Genomic DNA, 24,296 nt, shown 5'->3' on the forward strand with positions numbered 1-24,296 from the left:
TGAAACTACGACCATATTTTGTAAATCTGAAATATCAACACTTTATCAAGTTTTCTTGTATTGAGGAGATCATGGATACCTCAGTTCTTGGCCACAGAACATCATCACAGGATGAAAACCAGTCTAAATACGACCGAGCCAAAGAGCTAAAAGCTTTTGATGACACAAAGGCTGGTGTAAAAGGCCTAGTTGATGCCGGCACACTTCATGTACCCAGGATATTCATAGGGCCACCCAATGAGCTCACTCACTTCCCCGCATGTCACCAACCCAACCTGCAAGTTCCTGTCGTTGATCTCCAAGGCATCAACGGTGATCTACACAAGCAGATTGTAGATGAAGTTAGGGCCGCGTCCAAAACATGGGGCTTTTTCCAAGTGGTCAACCATGAAGTCCCATTGACTGTGTTGGAAAATATGATCCAAGGAGTGCGCAAGTTTCATGAGCAAGATATTGATGTGAAGAAAGAGTTCTATTCCCGTGATCGAGAAAGAACTGTCAGATTCAATACCAATTTTGATCTGTACCAATCAAGAGCAGCTAATTGGAGGGACACTCTGGTTTTTCCAAAGGCTGTTGTTGATCAGGATCCCAAACAACTCCCTTCAGTTTGTAGGTATTTGCTCAGAAACGCTTTCAATTTCATTACTTGTGTTCTTGATTTTGTTGTATTATTTTTTAAGTTATTGGTGGTCTAATTTAGACTGATTAACTTGGTGATTTTTACTGATTGGCTTGTCCCCTAATAATTAAAAATTGCTCCTTCTGGGAACTGTGTGCATACGTGTTCTCACATCACAAATGTATTCTACCAATTCAACTGTAATGTTTCTTTGGAGCCAATGGGTCTAGCCCATTAGAGACCCATTGGAAATTGAAGGATCTTGGCTTGCAGACGAGTGGCCTCATGTTCAAACTCATACGGCACCTTAATAGGGCGTGTTTGAGAAACTTCCATCCCCTTGTAGTTTATTAAAAAAAGAACCAACTTTTCAGATACTTTTTACACATTTGTTCACTCCAAAATGCAGAGATGCAGTAATTGAATACACAAAGCATGTCAAAAGTTTGGGAGACCAACTCTTTGGATTGTTATCAGAAGCTCTTGGTCTCAAGCCTGACCACCTAAGGGAATTAGAATGTTCTAAAGATTATTCCTTTTCGTGCCACTACTATCCAGCATGCCCAGAACCAGAACTTACACTGGGAACTAGCAAGCACTCAGATCCTTCTTTCCTCACAATTCTTCTTCAAGACCAAATTGGTGGCCTCCAAGTTCTTCATGACAATCAATGGGTTAATGTTCACCCTATTTCAGGTGGCTTAGTAGTAAATATTGCTGACTTTCTTCAGGTTTGTTTACCCAATGCCAAGCACATTTTCATTTGTTCTGCTATTCACCAAATTTTCTAAGGCTTCCTAAATTTGTCCAGGCTATATCTAATGACAAGCTTCAGAGTGTTCAACATAGAGTGCTTGCAAACCGGGCCAGTCCAAGAGTTTCTATAGCTTGCTTTTTCTCAGGACAGAGAACTGGAGCACTTGCCAAGTCCTATGGTCCAATCAAAGAGCTTATATCAGAACAGAACCCTCCTCTGTATAGACATTTCTTGATAAGTGAATATCATGGCAAGTTCTTTTCCCAGGGGCTTGGTGAGAAGTCTGGTCTTGACCATTTCAGGCTTTGAAGCAAACAATTTCCACTGATGGACACTTTCAAGATGTAATAGTTATGGCTGAATTATTTTGTCTGATTACCACATTGTGAAGTTTCATGTACAACAAACAGTGATTGCTTTGTTAAAATAATTTCTGCCTAACTTCATTTCTTTTCCTTTTGTTAAAGTCTACAGCAGCTACAGATCCTCCTACATTGCAAAAATTAAAGCTGTCACTTTTGTGGATTTTAGTGCTTGGTTTCTTTCTGGTCTTAGGTCTATGACAAATTTATTTTTCAGCTCATTGTAGTGTGGACAAGGAAATAATAATGACAACGTACGGCCTCTAATCTAAATAAGGAAATAATGGCAACTATTTGTTCAATCTCAGTTAATGAAAAAAAAATAACTTAGAAAATTTGGCTTGCCAAAGCATTTTTATGATTCTGCAGAACTTTTCTCTTCTTTAATGCAAACGACAGTCTAACTACAAAAGAGGGGGGGGAGGGATGTATCGCACGTGTTGAAGCTCTTTTTCGGAGAGGGTCAACTTAGAGAAAATAAAAGGGATTTGCCTTCAGCAGGGAGAGGGTCTGGACCTTCAATAAAGGTTAGCCTGCAGAAGACAAAAATGGGAGAAGCAAAGTTAAGCTTCGGACACCGGTGTGGTGCCACCAAGGCTCTCCGATGCTTAAGTCACCAAGAAGGGTAACTTTGCAGAGTAATAGTAAAAGGTAGAAAAGTAGTTACCCCTTTTACTAGGTACTGTTCCCTTTTTATAAGGATGTGAAAGTGTGAGGTTGGTGTAGATTTCCGATGTGGGACTTTGTGAAAGTCGCCGCGGTGGTGACACGTGTCATAAGAATTAGGTTTAGCAGTTTGTGGGCTTTGGCAGTCGGGAGTTTGGCAGGTACGCACCTCGGAAAAGTGTCTTCCTTCGGCAAGGAGAAGGCGTGTCCGCCTTGGTGCTAGTTGTTTTGATCTTGGATATGCTCGGTTGATTATGGTATAAACAGTAGTCCCCCAAGTTCGCGGTCAAGAAGTGACTTCTGGGTTGGGAACTTGTAAGCTTTTGTGTAATCATGACCGAGCATTCCAAGTTCAGTGGGAGCCGTAGGGCAGTCCCTAGTCCCCCAAGTTGTCAAGCTAGAAGTTGCGTTAACACTTGGAATGTATGATAAAAGCTGTGTTAGCCTCAGTGTTTGTTGGTAGCTGGGTACCTTTAAAAGAAAAGTAGACTTGGGTTGTTGAAGCTTCAGGAAGAAAATCTGTGGGCCTCAGTGCTTATGACTTGGGTCTTGCTGAGTGGTAACCAAGTAATGGTTTGTAGGAGGTAGGGTGACGCCCGTTCACCAAACCTGTCTAAATACACATCTCTCAACCCTTGAGCTGCTAGGGGAGTTATTACATTAAAACTGAAAAGCAGAATTTATTCCGGAAATTAACTACGAAACTTTGGATGCAGTTTTGGAATGCCAAACGACCTCAAAATGCCAAAATCCATCATACATCATAGCAAAGCAATGAATTTGACTCGTGGCTTCGTTCCCTTTCCGAAATGGTATTTTGCCCTAATCGGAGCTCGGACGACAATTCTGCAAATTCGCCACGTCCTTTTTCTAGCTCAACCGCAATAAAATCCGTAATTTTTTTTTATTTTAAAATTTTTTTTTTGGTATGGAGTAAAAGAATTTGGGCAAGCTAGACCTTCGGCAGGGCTGATGCTTAAGAATTTTGGTGGCTCCTGTCAGCTTTCCTGGCCCTTGTCGTTCGGCAGGGTCCCAGCCACCTCTTAGTATGCCTAGGTTGCTTCGGTATGGGCTAAGAGGCTAGGGATCAAAAATGGGTTTGGACCATTGGTTTAGCAATGGCTGGTTTAGGCCTTGGGGCAAAGTGGCCCAATGAGGTTCGGCATGGCCCTTGTCGTTTGGCAAGGGTATGTCTATGGTGCGCTGGCATGTGCCTGAAGTTGTACTTCGGGAGTTCGGCCCTGGCGTGCATAAGGGCTGGGTCTCAAGAGGTATGCGGAGCCTTTTGGTACCTGGGGGATCAGCTCGTGGGCCTCTAGAGCTGGGCCCCTTCGTCTTGGAGTGAGGCCTTGGTTAGGGTTTGAGGTATGGTCACATATAGACAATTTTGTTAGCAAGTCAAGGCTGGCACCGTTTTGTAATCATCTTCGACAAAACACTGCAGAGCTCGAGAATTGTCCTCTTTATCCCTAGCTCAAACATTGCTGAATAGCAAGGACTGACGAAAGATATCTAGGGTCTTTGTTGTGTCTTTGGCGAGTGGAGGTAGCCGAAGGAGGGTGATCTCGTGGGTGCTGCTAGACCTTCGACGTTCGACAAGGGTGCTGAGCAAAGCTTGGGGAACTCCTGTGGATGAGTCATCAGGTTCGGTTTGGCTAGAGTTAAAACCGGGTCTGGGTATGCTGAGTTTGGGCTAGGAAGTGCTCGGTGGTTGAGCATTTGCAGCTTTTGCGGTTTTGACAGGTCCGTTGTTTATTGTTGCACGAGACCTGCCGTTCGGCAGGTGTTGTGAAGAGGGATTTTTGGGGCCCTTTGAATCGGATGGTCTGAGTCTTAAGAGTTGGCTGTGACTTGGAGCTGGGAATTTTCTGATTTTTTGGAGCTGGGCTGCCAGGGCAGGTTCGGTGAAAGGTGAGAGCAGGGGACTCCCTTCGGCAAGGTCAAATTTCTCGAAGGGTTTACGTCACGTCTTTGGTAAGTGAGATTTCGTGAGTCCGCCATTTTATTTGTATGGTCCTTGTCGTTCGGCAAGGGACCTAGGACTTGTTTTTGTGTTTTATTTTTGAACTGATGGCAACCTGTCGTTTATTCTGTAGTTCGAAGGTGTTGTTGTGTTCAAGCTTCGGCAAGTAGGAAGATGGAGTTAAAGTGAATGCACGGGCTGGGTGTCTTTTTCATATTCGGCAGGTGTCAATATTGGCCAAGGAAAGGAGTTAGGAGCTAAGCCTCGGGTTGGGAGGTCTTGGGGTCTTGGAGCTGAGCCAATTTTGATAGCTGAAGTAGGTGCTCTTGTGAGTTTTGGTGAGAGGCTTGGGTTCTTTGGGCTTGGCCTGTTGTTGAGGTAAAATTTTCGGGGCCCCTATTTTCTGTGCGCATGGGCCCTTATTTTCAAGTTTGATAGAAACTATATTTTGTTGTGGCCTTACCATTTTAATTTTGCTTGGCAGAGTTGGGCCACAAATTTGGAGCTGGGCTCGTTGGCTTGGAGCTGGGATCCTTGGTGAGAACAATTTATGGTAGGCATCATCTAGTGCCGCTGGGTGAGGTTGCTGGGCTTTGGGTGTTTGGCAAGGTCTTTCTTTATAGACAATAGTGAAATGTGAGATTGCCCATTTTCATGTGTCCGGGCCTTGCCGTTCGGCAAGGTCCTTTCAAATTTTCTTCTCCTTTTGTTGACTAATTTGAAATTGGAGTTTCAAATTGTTGCAGGTACAAGGGTTTGAGAGGGAAACTGAAAGGGTGCTAGGGTTTTGCTAGCTTTATAAATAGGAACTTGGAGTGACGTATGCATCACACTGAGAGATTTTTGAGCAAGATTTCCAGAAAGTGAAAAGGAGAAAAAGATTTCCGGTGAGATTTTGGTGGTGGTGCTAGGGTCAAGAAGATTTCCGGCGAATTTCCGTGGTGGTGCAAACAAGGTTAGACCCCATTTCCCTTGAATTCGTGAAATGAGATTTAACTTTTGGTATGAACATGTTGAAGAGTATGATGAACACCCTGAGCATGAGTATGAACATGTTGAATGTATGCATCCAGATCAAAAAGCATGTAGAGGCCGCCCAATTTTGTGTTTTTGTGTTTGGATCCTCCTTGCATGTGCATTAGTTCCCTTTTTCTTGTTTCTGCATGTTATAGATGTCTGAAAGTGAAGAGGCCAGTGAGTATGTTTGTTCTGAAGATGAGAGTTCCCAGACAGAGGGTTTTGTAAAAGGGCTTATAAAAGCTAGGATGGTAGTGCATGAGGGTGAGATAGTTGGGCCATCAGTGGAGTCCGGGTCAGAGGCATATAGGAGATGCAGAAGAAGTATAAAGTGTTAGAAGCCAGTGTTGATCGGGTTCTAGCCTTGGCACACACACCGGAGGTGGGCTCGAGCAATCATACATCACCATCGAGTCGTGGGTATAGCCGTGGCTTTAGTTTCAGAGGGGTGGACATCCGGGTTGGTGTCCCATTGGGGAAGCGGAATACACTTACAGAAGCAAAGTTGGTTGAGCTTCGGACAAATTATAGTGTGCCACCCTATGTGGGCCTGAGGTTACCCGGTCTGCGGATGTAGTGAAATATCCTCCGGAGGGTTCAGTGATGATATTCACCGATATGTACCAAAGCATGGTTTCGACTATCGTTTCATCCTTGGGTACAGATGATGCTGGCCAAGTTGGGGTATGCGCCCGGACAATACAATCCCAACTTTTGGCTACTTCTGCATGGAGTTTACATTGCTTGGTGGTTGGTTGGGTTGGGGGAGCCAACATTTGAGCAGTTTATGTACTTGTATTCGATCTCCAAACAACAGGGAACCTTTGGCTGGGTATAAGCCAATTGCCGAAAGGCGAATGAGAGAGGTTATTTTATTGGGCATAAGCCGAGTATGCAGTAAGTCTTGGCGGAACAGATGGTGCTTAGCCTATGGTGATTGGGAGTGTCCTCCAGGAAGACCGTCTCCAGACACATTCCAACCCACTTCAAGTCTATAGGTCCTTAGCCCCATCCCTTAAGACTAGTTGTGTTGTAGTGTTTTGACGCCTGGGTCTTTATATATATATTTTCTTTTTGCTTGTGCAAGTATAAATGGCTGAGTTGATATCTAAACTGTGGTGCAGGTTCGGTGAAGTGGGGACCGATCTCCAAGGAGCGAGAAGACGAGGTTGAGAGAGTGAGGTCACTGTTGTCGGAGACCCAGAGTGAGCGTAGAAACTTAGTCACCCAGAAGAACCTGTACGAGTCCGGACTCTTGCAAGGGAGTAAGTACCTGGGTCACCGTTGTTGTTTGTCTTATGATTCTTTTTGTAGTTGAGACTAACTTGGCTTTTGATGTGTAGTGGCAGGGATCATAAGGGGAAGCACGAAGGTGGCTATGGATCTAGATGATCCCGAGATGCACGGTGAGGAGTCTCGGGCCAAGAAGGCGGAGAAGGGAGGTGTTCAACAGGCCGGGAGGCGTCCCCAGGTGATGAAGGTCCAGTCTCGATGTCGGGAAAGAAGAGAGCGCTGGAGGAAGCTCACCGGAGCGTGATGGGACAGGCCGAGGCTTCCTCCTTTGACCGCAGCGCCGCCAAGCTCTCATTTGGTATGGATTCCCTTGGTGAACGTCTTCCTGGAAGGTGTGAAGAGTGACCCAGAGGTTCTGGCGAGGACCCCGCCACCTCCTATGCAGATCGGGCCCAAGACGCTCCCGACCAGGCCTATGTAAGTTGGCTTGCCTTAAAACTCTATTCATGTAATTCGAATTTGCCTTTAACTGATCATGCTTTGTGTTGCAGGCTTATGGCGAGATGTACGTGAATATGGCCAAGGCAAATAAGGAGATCCAGAGGTTGAAGAGGCGCAATGAGATGGCCAAGGATAAGATAGCGGAGGCGCAAGAGGCCATCCAAGAGAAGAACACCCTGGTGCTGCAGAAAGCGGCGATGGCCAGGAGATGGAAGAGCTGAAGCGGTCGAGGGCCGAGGAGGTAGTCTTGCTCGAGTCGAAGCGATCGAGTCGTTTCGGGTTCGGAAGAGCCGAGAGCTACATCATGGATCGGATGGTGGCGATGCAGCGGTGGGTTAGAAGAGAGGGTGGCGATGTTCAACCCTTCGGTGGAGATTAACTTTGACACGAGTGGTGAGCCTCCCTTATCTAGTCATACCACCGATGTCTTTGCTCAGAGCGAGCGAACCACCACCACGGATGCTCCATCGACCGAGTCCTGAAGGCGTTGCCTTCTTTATGTATTGTAGCTTTTTAGTTTAAACACTTGATGTTTACCTTGATTATGTATGAACATTTTGCCTTGCCTGGGGCAAGGTTACTTTGATGTGCTATGATATGAGACTTGTTGTCATTTGATATCAATAGTGCTTAGCAAAATGAGAACCATGTGATTGATGAAAATGAGCCCGGGTCGGGCGTTCATTAAATATGTGCCGGAAGGCAAAAAGTACAAGAGTTGGTTGAGTCAAGGCTCGAGACCAAAGTCTAAGAAAACATAATGGCCTAGGGTCTAGGTATGTTTACTTATAGTAGTACTTGAGGTGATCAGCATTCCAAGGATGAGGCAAGGTCTTGCCCTTGGTATCACGAAGCTGATAAGTGCCGGGGCGGCAGACTTTGGTAACCTCATAAGGACCTTCTCATGTTGGGTCCAAGGTACCTTCAGTAGGATTCTTTGTGGCCAAGGAAATCTTGCGCATGACCGAGTCCCCAAATTTGAAAGCACGGGCTTTGACTCGGGAGTCGTAGTACTTAGCGATGCTGCTTGTGTTTACATTGCGCATGTTGGCTGGCCAATCTCCACTGGTGCCACCGCTTCGGTACCAAATGAGAGAGAGAAAGGTGTTTCTCTTGTTGAGGTCCGGAAGGTGGTGTGATAGGACCAGAGAACCTCTGGGAGTAGCTCTGGCCAGCAACCCTTAGCTTTGTCAAGCTTAGTTTTTAGAGTTTTCTTGATGATCTTGTTCACAGCTTCCACCTGGCCATTAGATTGAGGATGGGCTGGGGAGGCGAAGCAAAGCTTTATCTTGAGGTTGGAATAAAATTGCTTGAACTTTGCATTGTTAAATTGCCGGCCATTGTCCGTGACGATGGTGTTGGGGATGCCAAAGCGACATACGATGTTTTGCCGGACAAAAGTTTCGATACGGGCTGCAGTGATGGTGGCTAAGGCCTCAACTTCAGCCCACTTGGTGAAGTAATCCACAGCTACAACCGCATACTTGACCTGGCCCTTACCCTCAGACATAGGTCCAATGAGGTCGAGTCCCCATTGGGCGAATGGCCAAGGACGACAATGGCTGTCAATGGCTCATGGAAGTTGTGGGATGTTGGCAAATCGCGACACTTATCGCACGGGTGAAGGTCTAGGCCTCGGTGTGAAGTGATGGCCAAAAGTATCCCTGCCGAATGATCTTGTGTGCTAGGGAGCGAGCGCCTGAGTGGTTACCACAGATACCCTCATGAATCTCCCGTGGGACATAGCTACCTTCCTCGGGTCGCAACGAAGGTAGGGAGGCTGAAGTCGCGCTTGAATAGGCGCCATTAATGATCAAGTATCGAGCGGAACGGTGGCGAACACGCCGCGCTTCAGCAGGTCGCAAGTGGGGTCTGCAGTTCGCAAGAACTGGGTGATAGGGTCCATCCATGTAGGGCTTTGATCGATGACACAAATGAGTGGTGCCCGTGTGCTGGGCTGGTCCAAGAACTCGATGTGGATGTTGCGACATGTGCCCTGCTCCATCGCCGATGCTAGTCTTGCTAATGCATCAACATGGCTGTTTTGAGCGTGGCACCTGGCCTATGAGATAAGCATTTAAAGCGTAAGCGGTGGCGGGTATGTTGGAGGTAGGCTGTCATGGAGACGTCCTTGGCCGTGAAGTCCTGGTTGACTTGGTGAACAACAAGCTACGAGTCGCTGAATATTTGGATTTGCTTGGGGCCCATCTCCTCGGCTAGTCGAAGGCCGGCTAAGAGTGCTTCGTATTCGGCCTCATTGTTGGAGGCGTGGAATTTGAAGCGGAGGGCGTACTCAAGGACAACCTTGTCTGGGGATATGAGAACGAGGCCAGCTCCACATCCCTGGGCATTGGAAGAGCCATCCACATACAAGGTCCATAAGGGCTGAGTCAAGTCTAGGGTGCCGTTGCTGGCGACATGGACCTGGCTCGAGGTAGGAGTAGGCTCGATCGTAATCTGTGAACCGCCATAGTATGGGGTTACGTGAATTCAGATATGAAGTCAGCCACGGCCTGGCCCTTTGCGGCTTGTCGAGGTTTATAGTGGATATCAAACTCGCCAAGTTCAATGGCCCACTTAACTAACCGCCCTGAAGTCTCTCGCTTCTGCAACACTTGCCGGAGTGGTTGGTTGGTTAAGACATGGATGGTGTGAGCTTGAAAGTATGGTCGGAGGCGTCTAGCTGAGACTACCAGTGCGAAAGTAAGTTTCTCAATGTCCGGTACCGAGCCTGATCTTGCAATCCTTTGCTCACATAGTGCACCGGATGTTCAGCACCTTCGTGTGGGTGAATGAGCACCTTGAGCTAACTGTGGCCGAGACAGAGAGGTAGATGGTGAGGACGTCCCGGCACTCGGGGTTGACAATAAAGGGCTCGGCTCATGTATGTCTAAGGCCCGGTTACATTCGGCATTCCGTAATGCCGCGTTTGCTACCCTTAAGTGCCTTGAAGAATGGGGCACAACGATCGCTGGCCTTAGAGATAAACTGGTCGAGGTCGCGACACGTCCGTAAGGCTCAATATCCTTGACTGCCTTGGGTATCGCCATGTCCAAGATATCCTTGACTGCCTTGCGACACCCCTTTGGCGATCATGAAGCCAAGGAATTTGCCGGAGGCCACTCCAAAAGCACACTTGGTGGGCTTGAGCCGCATCTTATACTGCTTCAAGATGGTGAACATGGCAGAGAGGTTGGGGATGTGCTGGTCAGCAGTGCAACTCTTGACCAGCATGTCATCAACATATACCTCCATGGTGTTGCCAATTAGTGGAGCAAAAATGTTGTTCACCAAACGTTGATACGTAGCCCCGGCGTTCTTGAGGTTGAAGGGCATAACTTTGTAGCAGTAAAAACCACGGTCGTGATGAAGGAGGTATGAGCCTGGTCCTCAGTGGTGCATGAAGATCCGTGGCGTCAACTAGCTGGTCAATGCGGGGTAGGGGGAAACTATCCTTTGGGCGGTGCCGGTTGAGATTTGTGTAGTCTACGCACATGCGCCAGCCCTTCCTTGGTTTACGTACCATGACTACATTGGCTAGCCATGTGGGATAATCCACCTCCTTGATGAATCCAATGGTGCTCAGCTTATCCACCTCCGCCTTCATGGCCTCATACCGCTCTGGGTCATAAGCATGACGCTCTGCCAAACGGGTCGGACGGCAGGATTAATGCTTAGCCTATGGGAGATGACGTTAGGTGATATGCCCGGCATATCGTTGTAATACCAAGAAAAGACTTCAGAGTTGAGGCGGAGGAAAGCAACAAGATCGAGCGAAGCTCTTGTGAAAGGGATGTGCCGATCCCGACTGCCGATCCGGATGTCCTCGTAGAGGGTGACCGCCGAGGTCCTCCACAGTTGCTGTTGGGTGGCGATTCCTCCCTATGGTCTTCGGCGCCAGTGCCACCGAGGTGGGGCTCGGGTTCTGACTAGGCCTCACCCCTATGTTGGCGATTAGTAGATTTCACCGCCAAGCATAGCGGCGCTAAGTTGATCGCCGAGCACCGTGCTCGTGCCATAAGGCGTAGGAAATTTCAATAGTAACATATGTGTGGAAATGAAAACCTTCATCCGGTCATGGCAGGCGCCCGGATGACGCGTTGTAGGTGGGGCAATCAATAATGAGGAAGGGAGTGGTGGTGTCTTCCACCGAGGGCCGTTCCAATAGAGATAGGAGATGAATGCTCCCAATAGGCTGGACCACATCGCCCGAGAAGCTTACTAGGGGTGTGACACTGCGGTCGAGCAAATGAGACGAGACACGGAGCTCGTTGAAGGTATCAAGCAAACATTACACTGACCGAGCTGCCGGTGTCTACCAAGATGCGCCCAACGTCGAAATTAGAGATGTCGACTCGGATAATGATTGGGTCATCATGAGGGAGGATAACGCCACGCTCCTCCTCCTCGTAGAAGGTAATGGGGCCCAGCCTGCTTTTGGTGTCTTCGCAAGCGCCCCTGTTCAAAGGTCAAGACCGTGCGCATAGGTGGAGCGGACATAATGTTTGATGGAGTTGTTGGAGGTTCCGGCCAAGGTAGGGCCACCACTGATGGTTGAGATCGTGTTGATCTGCCGTTGGTGAGGGTTAGGTGGGGTGGGAGGTTGTGCACATATTTATCCAGCTTCCCCTCACGAATAAGTCCCTCAATGATGTTGCGCAAGGCAACACAAGATTCGGTATCGTGGCCACCGAACGATGAAAGCGACAGAAGACACCTGTGTTAGGCATAGGCTTGCCGGTTTTCGAGGTGGAGGTGGGGTATGATAGGTGCCTCGTGCACCAGGACATTCTCATAGGTAGTGTTAAGGGTGGTGAAGACCTCGAATCTGGGTTTGGGTGAGAATGGGAGTGGGACCCGTCACTTGTCCTGGGGGTTGCTTCCACTAGACCGATGGTGGGGTGCGGTGTAGGGGCGTAATGTTGAGGTGGAGTGGGATGGGTACTGAGGCGGCGGAGGATCGCAAAGGATTACACGGGTTGCCTGCGCTTGGAGTTGAAATACTCGGCCTTGGCGTGAATCGCCGCCGCTTCATGAGCTCAGATATGTGTTCCAAGGGTTACTTGTGCACTAGGTATCGGAAGTTAGACTCTCGGATGCCACTCTTGAAAGCACCAAGGAGGCACGATCATCGATCTGGGCAGCGGAGTATTCGTGGTGAACTGGCCGCATACTCCCGGCGGGCTCGTCCTCACACCGCCGAAGCATGTATAAGTCGTCTGCAGAGTAGAAGCGATCGGTCCTGGATCATGAAATGGTCTAGGAAAGCCTGTTTTAGACTATCAAATATGTTTATGGTGCGGGGGTTCGGCCTGTAAAACCAATTTAGGTCCGCGCCACCGAGAGTGGAAGGGAAGAGAAGGCACATGCCTTCGTCAGTGAGGCCCTTGCATCCCAAGGCAAACCTGGAAAGAATGTATGTGGGTAAAAGGATCCTCCGTGCTGCAGAAGGCGATGCGGAGTGGCTGGATGTCCTTCTCCTGGTGGTAATTAAGGATGCGTTCGGTAAAGGGCCCAGTCGTGGCTTTGCCCAAAGGGGTTGATGGTTGCAATGTTGTTCGCTCTCCAGCGCCGGACTTTCTCAAAGAGAAGTCTCATTGCCGGGTCGGTATGAGGAGAGTCTCGGATGTCGGGGTCTAGTGTGTGGGTGGTCATAGGTCTGGATAAAGTTCTTCGAACGCCTCGGTGTGATAAGACTCGTAGTCCTCTAAATAATCCTACCCCCAGTTTTCCGAGTCCCCTATACCTTCCAAGGGTAGTTGGGTAGGCTTTGGTGGGGGCCTAGGTGTGTCACCTTTGGGTCTTGGAGATTAACGGGATAAGAAGGGGTTCACCGACGGTCCGGATCACGGTCCTGCAATCCTGTAAACCTTTGTTGGTTCATGGGGCCGGTTCCTCAGGGAGATGCGAGAAGCCGCACTTGGTCGACTGATGGAGGGCCTTTACCCTTGCCGGGCCTAGGCTAGATTGGGACATTGTGGTGGGAGTGCTCGCTGATTTGGCGGGTACGCTCAAGTTCTGGGTAAGGCGCTGGGAGCCTTGGGCTGATTCATCTCCCGCTACGCTCACAGCGGTAGTCATGCTCGAGCTCGACGTTTTTAGCATGAAGATGGTCATATTTCTCGGACATCCTAGTGACATGGCGCGGAGGCTCTCGATTCTGCTCAAGATTGGCATTTGTGAAGGTCTCTCTGGGAGGTACCCGGGGTGTGGTCGAGTCCCTGGCTATCCTCGGTAGGCATAGTGAGTGTGGAGTGAAAAGAGGCGACGGGCGGATAGGAGAAGGAGCCTGGTAGAGAAAAATGGGATTCAAGTATCGTTTCCACAGACGGCGCCAAATTGAAGCTCTTTTCGGAGAGGGTCAACTTAGAGAAAATAAAGGATTTGCCTTCAGCAGGAGAGGGTCTAGACCTTCAATAAAAGTTAGCCTGCAGAAGACAAAATGGGAGAAGCGTTAAGCTTCGGATACGGTGTGGTGCCGAAGGCTCTCCGATGCTTAAGTCGGCTAAGAATGGTAACTTTTGCAGAGGGTACTGCTCCCTTTTTATAAGGAAGTGAAAGTGGGAGGTTGGTGTAGATTTCCGATGTGGGACTTTGTGCAAGTCGCCGCGGTAGTGACACGTGTCATGAGAATTAGGTTTAGCAGCTTGTGGGCTTTGGTAGTCGGGAGTTTCGCAGTACCGCACCTCGAAAAGTGTCTTCCTTGGCGGGGAGAAGGCGTGTCGCCTTGGTGCTAGTTGTTTTGAGGCTGGATATGCTCGGTTGATTATGGTATAAACAGCACGTACTACCAAAGTGTTATTAGAGTTCGAACATAAGACCACTAATCTACAAGTCAAGAAAATTCCATTTTTAATTGGACTAAACCCATTGACCTTTTAAAAAAAAAAGTATTGCAACATTGGGGATTTCTTCATATACTCTGGAATCACTTTCCTCCGAATTATAAGTGTTAAACTAAGAATTCCTCTGGCATGTTTCTTCAATGGATGCCACCATCCAGAGCTCTATATAACGGTCCATTCAAGGAACTGGTATAAATTCAAACTTCATAAAAAAAATTCCTTTTCACAGTTTGGAAAATGCTACTTTCATTCAACCAATATCAACTATTATTTCACCAAATAATGTTCACTGATTCTTTTATTACCTTTTTTTCTTTCTAATCACGGATAATTATATGTATCCCTATATAACGGAAAACGACTAAAGATACATATTTTAAGGTCCAATGGAACACCAAAAAGTCACGCCCGACGTTAGCCGAAGCCAAATCGACCCATGTTACTAGAGGATCAGTATTGGGCCTAATTCTTGCGACCAGGTCCCATCGTGACCTTATCCATCATTTCTGATTTTAAAATTTGTCTTTTTAACTTTTGTAATCAGTTTTTTTTACACAAACAATATTAGGGTAAAGGGATTCGAATATAAGACCTCTAACTCATGAGTAATTACTCTTAAATACTTGAACTACAAACTCCTTTGAGTACTTCCAGCGATAAGGGTTGCCTAGGCAAAAGCCCCCCAGCTTCCCAAAACCCATCTTAGGGGTGCAAACCTGCCCGGGAAAATGTGGGCCGTACCCAAGTCTAGACAAGTTGATCTCATGTTGATGTCACAATGACGTTAGCAACCAATTTAAATAAAAAAAAAAAATTAAATAAGAAAAAAAAAACCAAAATTTTCATAATTTTTTTTATATATAAATATCTAGCCATATTCTTCACTTCCTACGCCAAAACTCAATACAAATTTCCCTTCAGTATCTCATGTGAATAGTAGTTGTCTTTGAGTTGCTATAATAATGGGTGGAATGCATCAAAAAATTACATCACTATTTACGTGAATAGTAACTGTCATTGTCTTCCCTTATCTTTTTCCATGATAAATGGGTGAAAATGCTTTTACAATTTTTGTAATCTATTGACGTAAATAAATTTCTTGAGAGAAAAAAAAAAGATAATATGCAAATAGGCCGGAACGCGAAGGATGCTAATAATAGGCAGGTCCAATTGCTCTCCAGGTCCGTTAGGTGGGTCTGAACTCTGAACAGGGTCATATTCATTTTATTTGCTCTGCTGATCCGTTGACTGATTTGAGATTCCACGGGTTGGGTCGAATGGTCCGACGGCATCATGCGGGGATTAAATATACGCTCGTAGTGGCGCGTAGGGAGGAAGAAAACAGTTCGATTATTCATTTCATGTTGTGGGTGAAGCATGCCAGATTTGCCCACGCTATTTGACTGCAGGCATGTTGGTTGAGAGAGAGAGAGAGAGCTTTAGAATCCCAGTTTTGGTTTGGCTGATATTATCTTGATTAATTAAGCTTAGCAACTCTCTCTCTCTCTCTCTCTCTCTCTCTCTCTCTCTCTCTTGTAAATTGCTGTCCAAGTACTCTTCTTTTCACAATACTCAAACTTCCCAGTTGTATACCAAGTCCTTTCTGGGTTAACTGATTTTTGGGTCCTCTGTGTACTTTTATTCTGAGAGCAATAGTGGGTTGTTGAGGTTTGTGATTTTTAGTTTGTGGGTGATGTGGTTTGCCTTTCAATGTTAAGGAAAGATGGGTGCTTTCTCTGACCCATTAAGAATCTGATACTTTTTTGGGTTTTGAGAGAACAAGGAAATGAAGGATTTTCCTGGGACGCCTGGGACTTTGACAGGGCTTCTTCTCAGGATTTCCCAATGCGTCTTTGCTGCTGGGTCTATTGCTTCCATGGCTACCACTGCCAGCTTCTTCAATTTCACAGCTTTCTGGTATTGCTTTCCTTTCCCAACTCACTGATTTGTTTCCAATATTTTGATTACAGTAGGAAGAATAGATGGGATTGAAACACTCTTGGTTCTTGAAATTTTCCTAAATAAAATGTAAGCAGAAGGAATTTAGAAGTTCCTCTGCATCACTGGAGAACCAAAACTTGAATACAAATTAGAATTAGATGTACCAAATGTTCTGGGCAGTGTTCTTCTTTGGCCTTGTTTTGTTAGTTATTATCAGCTCAGTTTTGTGTAACCGGATTCTGTAGGCTTATGGGACAGATTTCAGCATCTCTTGATGCATCACATGTCATTTCTTGTCCTGGAAAAAATTGTAATATTTGTTTTTAAGGCAATGCTCATTTTGCAGCTACCTGATTGCTTCAATGGGTCTGCAAGTCATCTGGAGTTTAGTGCTGGCATTGCTAGATGCATATTCCTTAGTGAAAAAGAAGGTCCTCCACAACCCTGTATTGGTTAGCCTCTTTGTAGTTGGAGACTGGGTCAGACTCTACAAATCCTTGACTTCCTTACATGAAAATCTTGTGTGTCCATATAGTGCTTGTCATTTAACAGCTTACTCTTTTCCTTTTCCAACAGGTTACAGCAACACTGTCTCTTGCAGCCGCTTCTGCCTCAGCTGGCATAACTGTGTTGTACTTTAGTGACTTGAGCCACTGCAATTTTGGAGAGGAATGTCAAAAATACCAGATGGCAGTTGCATTGGCATACCTGAGCTGGGTAACAATTACAATTTCTTCTCTAATTATGCTCTGGCTATTGGCAGCATGTTAGACCACTTGTTTGTATAGGCCATAGAATTTGTTTCATCTCATTGTAGCCCTTCTTTGTCATATATATTTCTTCTTTTTTTTCTTCAGAACAGAAACAAGAAATTGCAGTGTCAATAGAAAAGGAAACAAACTGGATAGAACATAGCAGTACAATATTAAAAACTTACTCTCATTATGTTGTCTTTCCACTGGAAGAAGTGGGATTAGAGTTGGGAAACAGTTGTATCAAACTGGAATTATAAAATGGATATACATTTACTTGTAAATTTGAAGGATTAGCAGAAGGAATTACTACTTTTTCTGTCGAATTTGTCCAAATTGATGTCCAAATTGATGATGATGTGAATTGGTTAGTGACAGAAAGATCCTTATGAGTTTGTAATATTATTGAGGAGAAAGGCAGAGAGTGTATGCTTTTTTCCTTCCAGTTTTCCACTATGAGTTAGCTAACAATGATTTTGCATACAATAACTTAAACTATCTGTATTGTTGGTGTGGCATCTTGCCACTACATCTTCATTTTCTTTTCTAATACAAAAACAATAGCATGCTTGCTTCCAGTGAACATTATTCTAAATCAGAGGGATGGAGTTCTTTTTCTTTCAAAATAACAACTTGCAACGGTGAGCAAATTGCCATCTAAGTTTAGTGGTCCTCACTCCTCATGTGTCTACTTGATGCATTTTGTTCGAATCCCACTGGAAGTTTGCTATTTTATACAAAAAGCTACAGGAACCCATGGCTTGCTGGAAAGTGTGTCCTTTTATTGTATCAGTTTTATTAAAGCGGTGTGCTTTAATCTTGCTTATGTTTGAGCAAGACGCTTTGTGTCATTGGTATTTGTAATATTTTGGTAGGTGTGTGTATTTATGGAATGTGGTGTTGGCATAGGTCTGCAACAAATTAAACCTTGTGTCTTTCAAAGCAGTCTTCTCTGAAATTGATGGACCATCATATTGTGGGATAGGTGGCAGCAAGCAAGGCTGCAAGAGAAGTGTGTCTGTCTACCAACAAAAGTAAGTGGAAGCAGACAATGTTGGGTTAGTGGTTAGTGAGGGCCCAATGGCAGGTGAAAGTCAGAGAATCCCAAGAACCTATCGGGCACTACTTTAGACACATCGTCATCACTTATCATAACCCATTTGTCAATCTAAAACTAAAATTAGAAGAAAAACACATGAGTGCAACTTAAAAAACTTATGTGAAATAGCGATACAATTAAAGACTGTCACGTTGGAAAGTTATTAGGGGTGGCATGTTGCGATTGGTCGGGAATAGTAAAATAGTATTATTCTCGTTTCACACAAATTTTTCTAATGTGGAACGGAAATAGATCTGTTTTACTATTCTCGACCAATCAGAGTATGTCACACGTGATAATTTTTCCACTTGTCATACCATGATTGGTCGAAAATAGCCCCGTTTTCACACAAGTTTTTCTGAATTTAGAGAGGCTCTAATAATCATGACCTGTACGTACAACTCCTTAACAAAATGATTCCCACATGGGAAAGTATTTTGAAAATCTGAAAGATGAATACATGAAATGTTGTCTCTTTCCAGTGTGGTCCTGGAAAATAGTGAGTAGGAAGTTGTGTCTTTGATACCAGATCCAGATATTGAGGGTTGGGTTGAGCTCAGCAGAAGCTAATTCTTTCAAGGTGTGGTGGTGGGAGTTTGCTTTATGAAAAGCCTTCCTTACACACCTGATTTTTCTGATTGCAGTTTTATAAGTATACGATGTTTTTTTGTTCTGATTTTTCTGATTTTTTGGAATGGTTCCCTAATAATATCAATGATGCAAAAGTCATATTCCAAATGGATGTAATGACACAAACGATTCTTATCTTGAGTAATTAGAACAAACTCGCAGACAATTTACCTCCTTTCATGACAATGGACCAGCACATAATAACTTCTTAAAAAATCCATGAAAGTATGTTCTAATTAGAATTCCCATATAATATTCAATCAGGGTATGAGAATATTGGATTAATTGATCAGGGCCATGCATGGTATCTTCTACTATTCCCCTATCTTTTCTATAAAATGAAGTCAGGAAATTGTTAGCACATCAGAGGAACTTAATCAAGAACCTGATACTGTCAACATGAAACAAGAACCAAGACTCAAACTATTCCACCATCCTCTATATGAACACATGCATGATGTGCTCCTCCAGCTTTGTCAAGAATTGAAATAGGAGAAGGAAGAAAAGAGACCAACCAGAGGAGGTTATGGCACAGGAGGCATGTAATGATCTTGGGGGAATTTACAAGAAGTTCAAGCCGCACCTCCTCATGCTTTTAACTCAGATGGGCTATACATTTCTGTATTTTATCACCGAAGCTTCCTTCAATCATGGGATGAACCCTCATGTCTACATAACTTATCGACATATTGTGGCCGGTGTAGTGATGTTCCCTTTTGCCTATGTTCTTGAAAGGTATAATAGGGCAACATTCTTTTGTCAAATATCTGGCATGTTATGTTATATTAAATCTACCACCATGCACTAAACTGTTTGTCCATTCAATCAATTATCTAGCAAGATCAACAGTTTAGAAACATAACATGTCAGACAGTCTTAGAGTATTTTTCTATGCTTCTATGCATAACTTTTAACATTTCTACATGCATATTATCATTTAAGTTATGCGTTTAACTATTAATCTTTGATTCTCCTCCTGCAGAAAAGACAGACCAAAGCTCACATTAGCTCTTTTCTTGGAACTTTTTGTTCTTTCGCTTCTGGGGTAAGGACATGCAGAACCCATATATGTTTCTGGATAAAGGCAAAAATAAAGAGCTAGCTAATTAAGCCTCTTTGTCAATGGTTGCAGGGTGGGTTTGACTTTAAACATGTACTTTGCAAGCTTAAGATATACCTCTCCTACCTTCCTTGCATCAATGGTCAACACCATAGCTTCCGTAACTTTTGTAATTGCGATTGTACTCAAGTTAGTGAACCTCTTAATTAATCCAGAAATCCGAAGCATCAAGTCATGTTTTACCCTTGATAAATTACCTTTGAATTCAGGTTGGAGGTTCTTAATCTTCGAAATCCTCGTGGGTTAGCAAAAGTTTTGGGAACCCTCGTCTCCTTAGCTGGTGTAATGACCATGACATTGTACAAAGGGCCTATTGTGAGAAATTTATGGCATCCATTAATCCATGTCGAAGGAAAATCCTCCATCCATGAGAACTGGTTGAAGGGTTCAATTCTTACTGTTGCAAGCTGCATAACATGGTCTATCTGGTACATAATGCAGGTTTTAGCCCTTGCTCAAACCTATATTGTACATTGTGAAACATACACAACTATTACATATATGTGACACTGAAGATGGAATGTCTGATAATTCATAAGGTGATCTTGAAATAATTTTCTGATTAAAAAAAAAATGTAGGCAATCACATTGAAAAGATATCCTGCACAACTGTCACTGACTACATGGATGAGCTTTATAGGGGCAGCACAATCAGCTGTCTTCACAGTGTGTATAGAACATAGACGAGCTGCTTGGACAATTGGATTCAACATCGACCTCTGGTCCATATTATATGCTGTAAGTCTAATAAGAAAGTATGAAATGTTGCTTTACAGTAAGATTGATTGTTCTAATGTGGGTGGTGTATGGCAGGGAGTAGTGTGCTCTGGTCTTATAATCTTCATTCAACTATGGTGCACAAAAGAGAAGGGGCCAGTTTTCGTGACCATGTTTAATCCCGTTTCAACAATATTGGTGGCTGTTCTAGCATACTTCGTCCTCGGTGAAAGACTTTATACCGGCAGGTAACGTTTTGCATTATTCATCCTAATGCGAATTTACGGGTGGTTTCATGTATCTAGAGTTTAACTAAGGCATTGCAGGTATGCAGGGTTTCCTCATTGTCCAAAATGAAAACTTTGTATAATGCATCAATAAAAGCAGTTTCCAGTTACTACTTTCATGCCACATAAGTGAATCGCATTATGTGACAAGTGGGATCCATTTGTTATACTTGAATTATTATTACCAATTAGTAATTGAAACTTAACGTATCACATAATTTGATTCACTAATGTAGTCTAAAAATATGATTATTCGCTAATGCGTCCAAATGTATGATTGTTTTAGCATTAATATATCCAATTTTAACTGCGAGAGTGGGTTAAAAGTAGAGGGAGGTAGTGGCTTGGATGTTCTAACAGTTCATATGTGGTTTGTTGATCAGCATACTAGGGGCATTTATTGTCATCCTTGGCCTGTACTTGCTGTTGTGGGGCAAAGAAGGAGATGAAGTATATATCAAGTCAGAAGAGTCCTCTTATCAGACAACATATGAAGAGCACAAGGATAATAACATACAGAAAATCACTTCAGCCAAGAAGGATGTGCTGCATGGTGAACCCTAAAGGTTAGATTGGATCATTCCCTAGAATCCACTGAGAGAGGGAATCGAAAACCAATAAAACCGTGAACAAGAAGAAGATGATGAAAGTAATAAGAAAAGTTGCGTGAGCAGGAGGAAGAGAAAGGAAGTCCTCTTTAAACTTGCTCATACAAAAGCTGCAGGAACCCGTGGCTCGCTCAAAAAAGTGTCCATTGATTAGTGCATCATTTTTCCTATAGAAGTCTACTTTAAACTTCCTTATGTTTGAGCAGGACACTTTCTGTGTCATTTGTAATATTTTGTTAGCTCTTTTATTTATGGAATGCGATCTTGGCGTAGGGTCTGCAGCAGCAAGAGAAGTGTTATTTACAATTGTGTCAACAACAAATGGTTACCAAAATAAGTCAGTGGAAGCAGAGGGATGTTGGCTTAGTGTTTGGTTACTGGCAGGTGAAAGTTAGAGAACCCCAATATGCCTTCTTTAAACACATTGTCATCACTTATTATTAACCCATTAATTTGTCTCCTTAACTAAATTTAGAGGCTATTAATCATGACCTGCAGAAACTCCTTAACCAAAATGATTCCCACTTGGGAAAGTATGTATTTTCTTAATCTGAAAGATGCATGTTTGAGTTGTCTGTTTTCAGTGTGGTCCTGGAAATAGTGAGTGGGAAGTTGTGTGCTCAGCAAAAGCTTCTCTTTCAAAGTGTGGTGTGGTGGGCGTTATTGCTTTCTTAAAACTAAAAGGCCTAGCTTCTTCAGACATCTGATTTTTCAGATCGCAGTTTGTTAAGTACTGCACACAATGTGACCCTATGCTGTCATGAAAATATTAAAAAAATTGAAGTAGGGGGACAAAATAATTTCTTATTTAAGGTGTTATCCGCACTCTCGGAATGTATTTAAGAAAGCGTTATTCGTACTTCTGTAGTATTCTATAATCACTCATGTACAAGGATGTTTTAGTGCATAAACCAAATCTATGGATGCATGATTTTCACTCACATCAATAATAAAGTCTTCAGTTGTAATAAGATTCTCGAATAATTCCCCGAAATCTATGGTGCAAAAATCATATTCCAAATTACATACCCGATATTATTATATTGAGCAATTTAATCAAGAACCTGATACTGTCAACATGAAACAAGAATCAAGACTCAACTATTCTATTACCCTCTATATGAAGAAAACATGCATGATGTGCTTCTCCATCTTGTCAAGAAATGAAACTTGAGAAGGACGAAAGGGACCAACCAGTGGAGGTTATGGCACAGGAGGCGTGTAGTAACCTTGGGGGAGTTCACAGGAAGTTCAAGCCACACCTCCTCATGGTTTTAGCTCAAGTGGCCTTCACATTTCTATATTTTCTCACGGAAGCTTCTTTCAATCATGGGATGAACCCTCATGTCTACATAACTTATCGACATATTGTGTCCGGCCTAGTGATGTTCCCTTTTGCCTATGTTCTTGAAAGGTAAATATATGCATAAAGTTGCCTTTGTACTTATAGGGTAACATTCTTTTGCAAGATATTTGGTGTCATCAATTTAGCACTGAATGTTAAACTAAGAGTCTGTCCAATCAACATTGATCTAGTTAGATTTACTGTCTAGCAACGTAACATGATAAACTGTTTGATAAGAGAACATTTTTCTACGTCAATCATGATAACTCCAACAATTCTACCTATTTTGTGATAGGTTTAATTATTGATCTTTAATTCTCCTCCTGCAGAAAACAGAGACCAAAGCTCACAATTGCTCTTTTCTTGGAACTTTTTGTTCTTTCTCTTCTTGGGTAAGCACATATAGAAACCCTATATGCTTCTGATAAAGGAACAAAATAAATGGCCAATTAATTGTCTTTTCCAATGGTTGCAGGGTGGGTTTGACTTTAAACATGTACATGGTCTATATGGTATATTATGCAGGTTTTACCCCTCACTCAACTATATTGCACCTACTGAGGTGTACACAACTATTACAAATGTGTATGCATATAGCACGATCTCATATTCATCGATCAACTGCAAATTAGAAAAAGCTCAAATAACCGTTGAATATAAGGTCGAGCACATAATCAACCACCATCTTCACCCACGCATTAACCATCTCGACACATATCGACCACATATTATTCACCATATTAATGACACTCTTTTTTTCTTTTTCTTTTTCTGATTTGCAGTTAACTATGTGAGATTGAAGATAGAATTTCTGATAATTGTCATGGGTGATGCTGGTATATGATGCATGTGAATATTTTCTACAAAATAAAATAAAACAATGCAGGCAATCACGTTGAAAAGATATCCTGCTCAACTGTCACTGACAACATGGATGGACTTCACAATCAGCTGTCTTCACAGTGTGCATAGAACATAGACGGGCAGCTTGGGCAATTGGATTCAACATTGACCTCTGGTCCATATTATATTCTGTGTGAGTATAATAAGTGGTGAATATGAAATGTTGCATTAAAAAAGGGAATCATAAGATTCTTCTAATGCGCCCTGTATGGCAGTGAGCTGTGTGATCCGGTCTTAAAATCTTCGTGGTGCACAGAAAAGAAAGGACCAGTTTTTTTGGCCATTTTTGATCCCGTTTCAACGGTATTTGTGGCTCTTCTAGCTTACTTTCTCCTCGGTGAAAGACTTTATACAGGCAGGTAATTTTTCGCATTATAATGCATTTACAAGTAATTGCACGTATCTAGAGTTTAACTAATGCATTTATGAGTAACTGCACATATCTAGAGTTTAACTGAGACATCATACTCAATAAAGACTCTGTATGCAAAACAAAAACTTTGTAAAATGCATCCAATTGGGTTAAGAGATTACATTTTCAATCCACGTTGTGTGACAAGTAGGATCCATATGTTACATTAATTCACACATGTAGGATCCGTATGTCACATTAATTTTCCTTGCCAATTAGTCACATAATTTGGTGTGGAAGGAGGTAATTCTAAAACTTCATGTGTGGTTTGTTCAGCATAGTAGGGGCATTTAGTGTCATCCTTGGCCTATACTTGCTATTGTGGGGTAGAGAAGGTGATGAAGTTTACATCAAGTCAGAAGAGCACAAGGATAAAAACATACAGAAAATCACTTCAGCTAAGACCGATGTGCTACATGATGAACCATAAAGATTAGATTGGATCCTCCCTGGAATCCATTGAGAGGGAATTCACAAATCGAAATTCAGAAGCAATCAAACCTAAAAGAAGAAGAT

At 43.7% G+C, this 24,296-nt stretch overlaps 3 protein-coding genes and 2 long non-coding RNA genes across 7 annotated transcripts; all 5 read left to right on the forward strand.

The window, feature by feature from the left end:
• On the forward strand, window positions 1–1,820 carry LOC107880561 (1-aminocyclopropane-1-carboxylate oxidase homolog 1-like). 2 transcript variants are annotated; one of them, XM_089047188.1, is made up of 4 exons: window positions 1–612; window positions 840–924; window positions 1,032–1,353; window positions 1,434–1,820. In XM_089047188.1, exons 1-4 carry the CDS (start codon window positions 72–74, stop codon window positions 1,686–1,688), a joined length of 1,203 nt encoding a protein of 400 aa, XP_088903314.1. In that variant the 5' UTR covers window positions 1–71; the 3' UTR covers window positions 1,689–1,820. The 2 variants fall into 2 exon arrangements, with proteins under 2 accessions (XP_088903314.1, XP_016648085.2); XM_016792599.2 differs by lacking the exon at window positions 840–924 and having other exon boundaries at window positions 1–616.
• Window positions 1,821–3,828: 2,008 nt separating this feature from the next.
• Window positions 3,829–6,791, forward strand: LOC103324114 (uncharacterized). Its single transcript, XR_513572.3, has 6 exons — window positions 3,829–4,381; window positions 4,504–4,748; window positions 4,855–5,006; window positions 5,117–5,325; window positions 6,512–6,652; window positions 6,731–6,791. It is a non-coding gene; the product is annotated as an uncharacterized LOC103324114 (long non-coding RNA).
• An 8,354-nt stretch (window positions 6,792–15,145) lies between these two features.
• LOC103324113 (CASP-like protein 5B3) lies at window positions 15,146–16,943 on the forward strand. Its single transcript, XM_008226151.3, has 3 exons — window positions 15,146–15,883; window positions 16,254–16,386; window positions 16,484–16,943. Exons 1-3 carry the CDS (start codon window positions 15,753–15,755, stop codon window positions 16,676–16,678), a joined length of 459 nt encoding a protein of 152 aa, XP_008224373.1. The 5' UTR covers window positions 15,146–15,752; the 3' UTR covers window positions 16,679–16,943.
• A 138-nt stretch (window positions 16,944–17,081) lies between these two features.
• Window positions 17,082–21,407, forward strand: LOC103324209 (WAT1-related protein At4g08300-like). Its single transcript, XM_008226249.3, has 7 exons — window positions 17,082–19,123; window positions 19,371–19,433; window positions 19,521–19,637; window positions 19,718–19,949; window positions 20,088–20,246; window positions 20,322–20,473; window positions 20,896–21,407. Exons 1-7 carry the CDS (start codon window positions 18,915–18,917, stop codon window positions 21,074–21,076), a joined length of 1,113 nt encoding a protein of 370 aa, XP_008224471.1. The 5' UTR covers window positions 17,082–18,914; the 3' UTR covers window positions 21,077–21,407.
• Window positions 21,408–22,289: 882 nt separating this feature from the next.
• Window positions 22,290–24,196, forward strand: LOC103324208 (uncharacterized). Of its 2 annotated transcripts, XR_016124261.1 has the most exons (5): window positions 22,290–22,534; window positions 22,795–22,857; window positions 22,941–23,501; window positions 23,584–23,727; window positions 24,057–24,196. It is a non-coding gene; the product is annotated as an uncharacterized LOC103324208 (long non-coding RNA). The 2 variants fall into 2 exon arrangements; XR_016124260.1 differs by having other exon boundaries at window positions 22,941–23,727.
• The last annotated feature ends 100 nt before the right edge of the window (window positions 24,197–24,296 follow it).

The sequence above is a fragment of the Prunus mume genome, linkage group LG2 (assembly GCF_029339155.1).
Source record: "Prunus mume cultivar Tortuosa linkage group LG2, ASM2933915v1, whole genome shotgun sequence".
Classification (NCBI taxonomy): Eukaryota; Viridiplantae; Streptophyta; class Magnoliopsida; order Rosales; family Rosaceae; genus Prunus; species Prunus mume.

Bases quoted from the DNA above. Each gene is read 5' to 3' on its own strand.
- LOC107880561 (XM_089047188.1), top strand. From the start codon at position 72: ATGGATACCTCAGTTCTTGGCCACAGAACATCATCACAGGATGAAAAC. The intron at 613-839 runs GTAGGTATTTGC...GTTTCTTTGGAG, and splicing joins CAAACAACTCCCTTCAGTTT to CCAATGGGTCTAGCCCATTA. The intron at 925-1,031 runs GCACCTTAATAG...TCCAAAATGCAG, and splicing joins CTCATGTTCAAACTCATACG to AGATGCAGTAATTGAATACA.
- LOC103324209 (XM_008226249.3), top strand. From the start codon at position 18,915: ATGGCACAGGAGGCATGTAATGATCTTGGGGGAATTTACAAGAAGTTC. The intron at 19,950-20,087 runs GTTTTAGCCCTT...AAAAAAATGTAG, and splicing joins CTATCTGGTACATAATGCAG to GCAATCACATTGAAAAGATA. The intron at 20,474-20,895 runs GTAACGTTTTGC...TTTGTTGATCAG, and splicing joins GAAAGACTTTATACCGGCAG to CATACTAGGGGCATTTATTG.
- LOC103324113 (XM_008226151.3), top strand. From the start codon at position 15,753: ATGAAGGATTTTCCTGGGACGCCTGGGACTTTGACAGGGCTTCTTCTC. The intron at 15,884-16,253 runs GTATTGCTTTCC...CTCATTTTGCAG, and splicing joins TTCAATTTCACAGCTTTCTG to CTACCTGATTGCTTCAATGG. The intron at 16,387-16,483 runs GTCAGACTCTAC...CTTTTCCAACAG, and splicing joins TCTTTGTAGTTGGAGACTGG to GTTACAGCAACACTGTCTCT.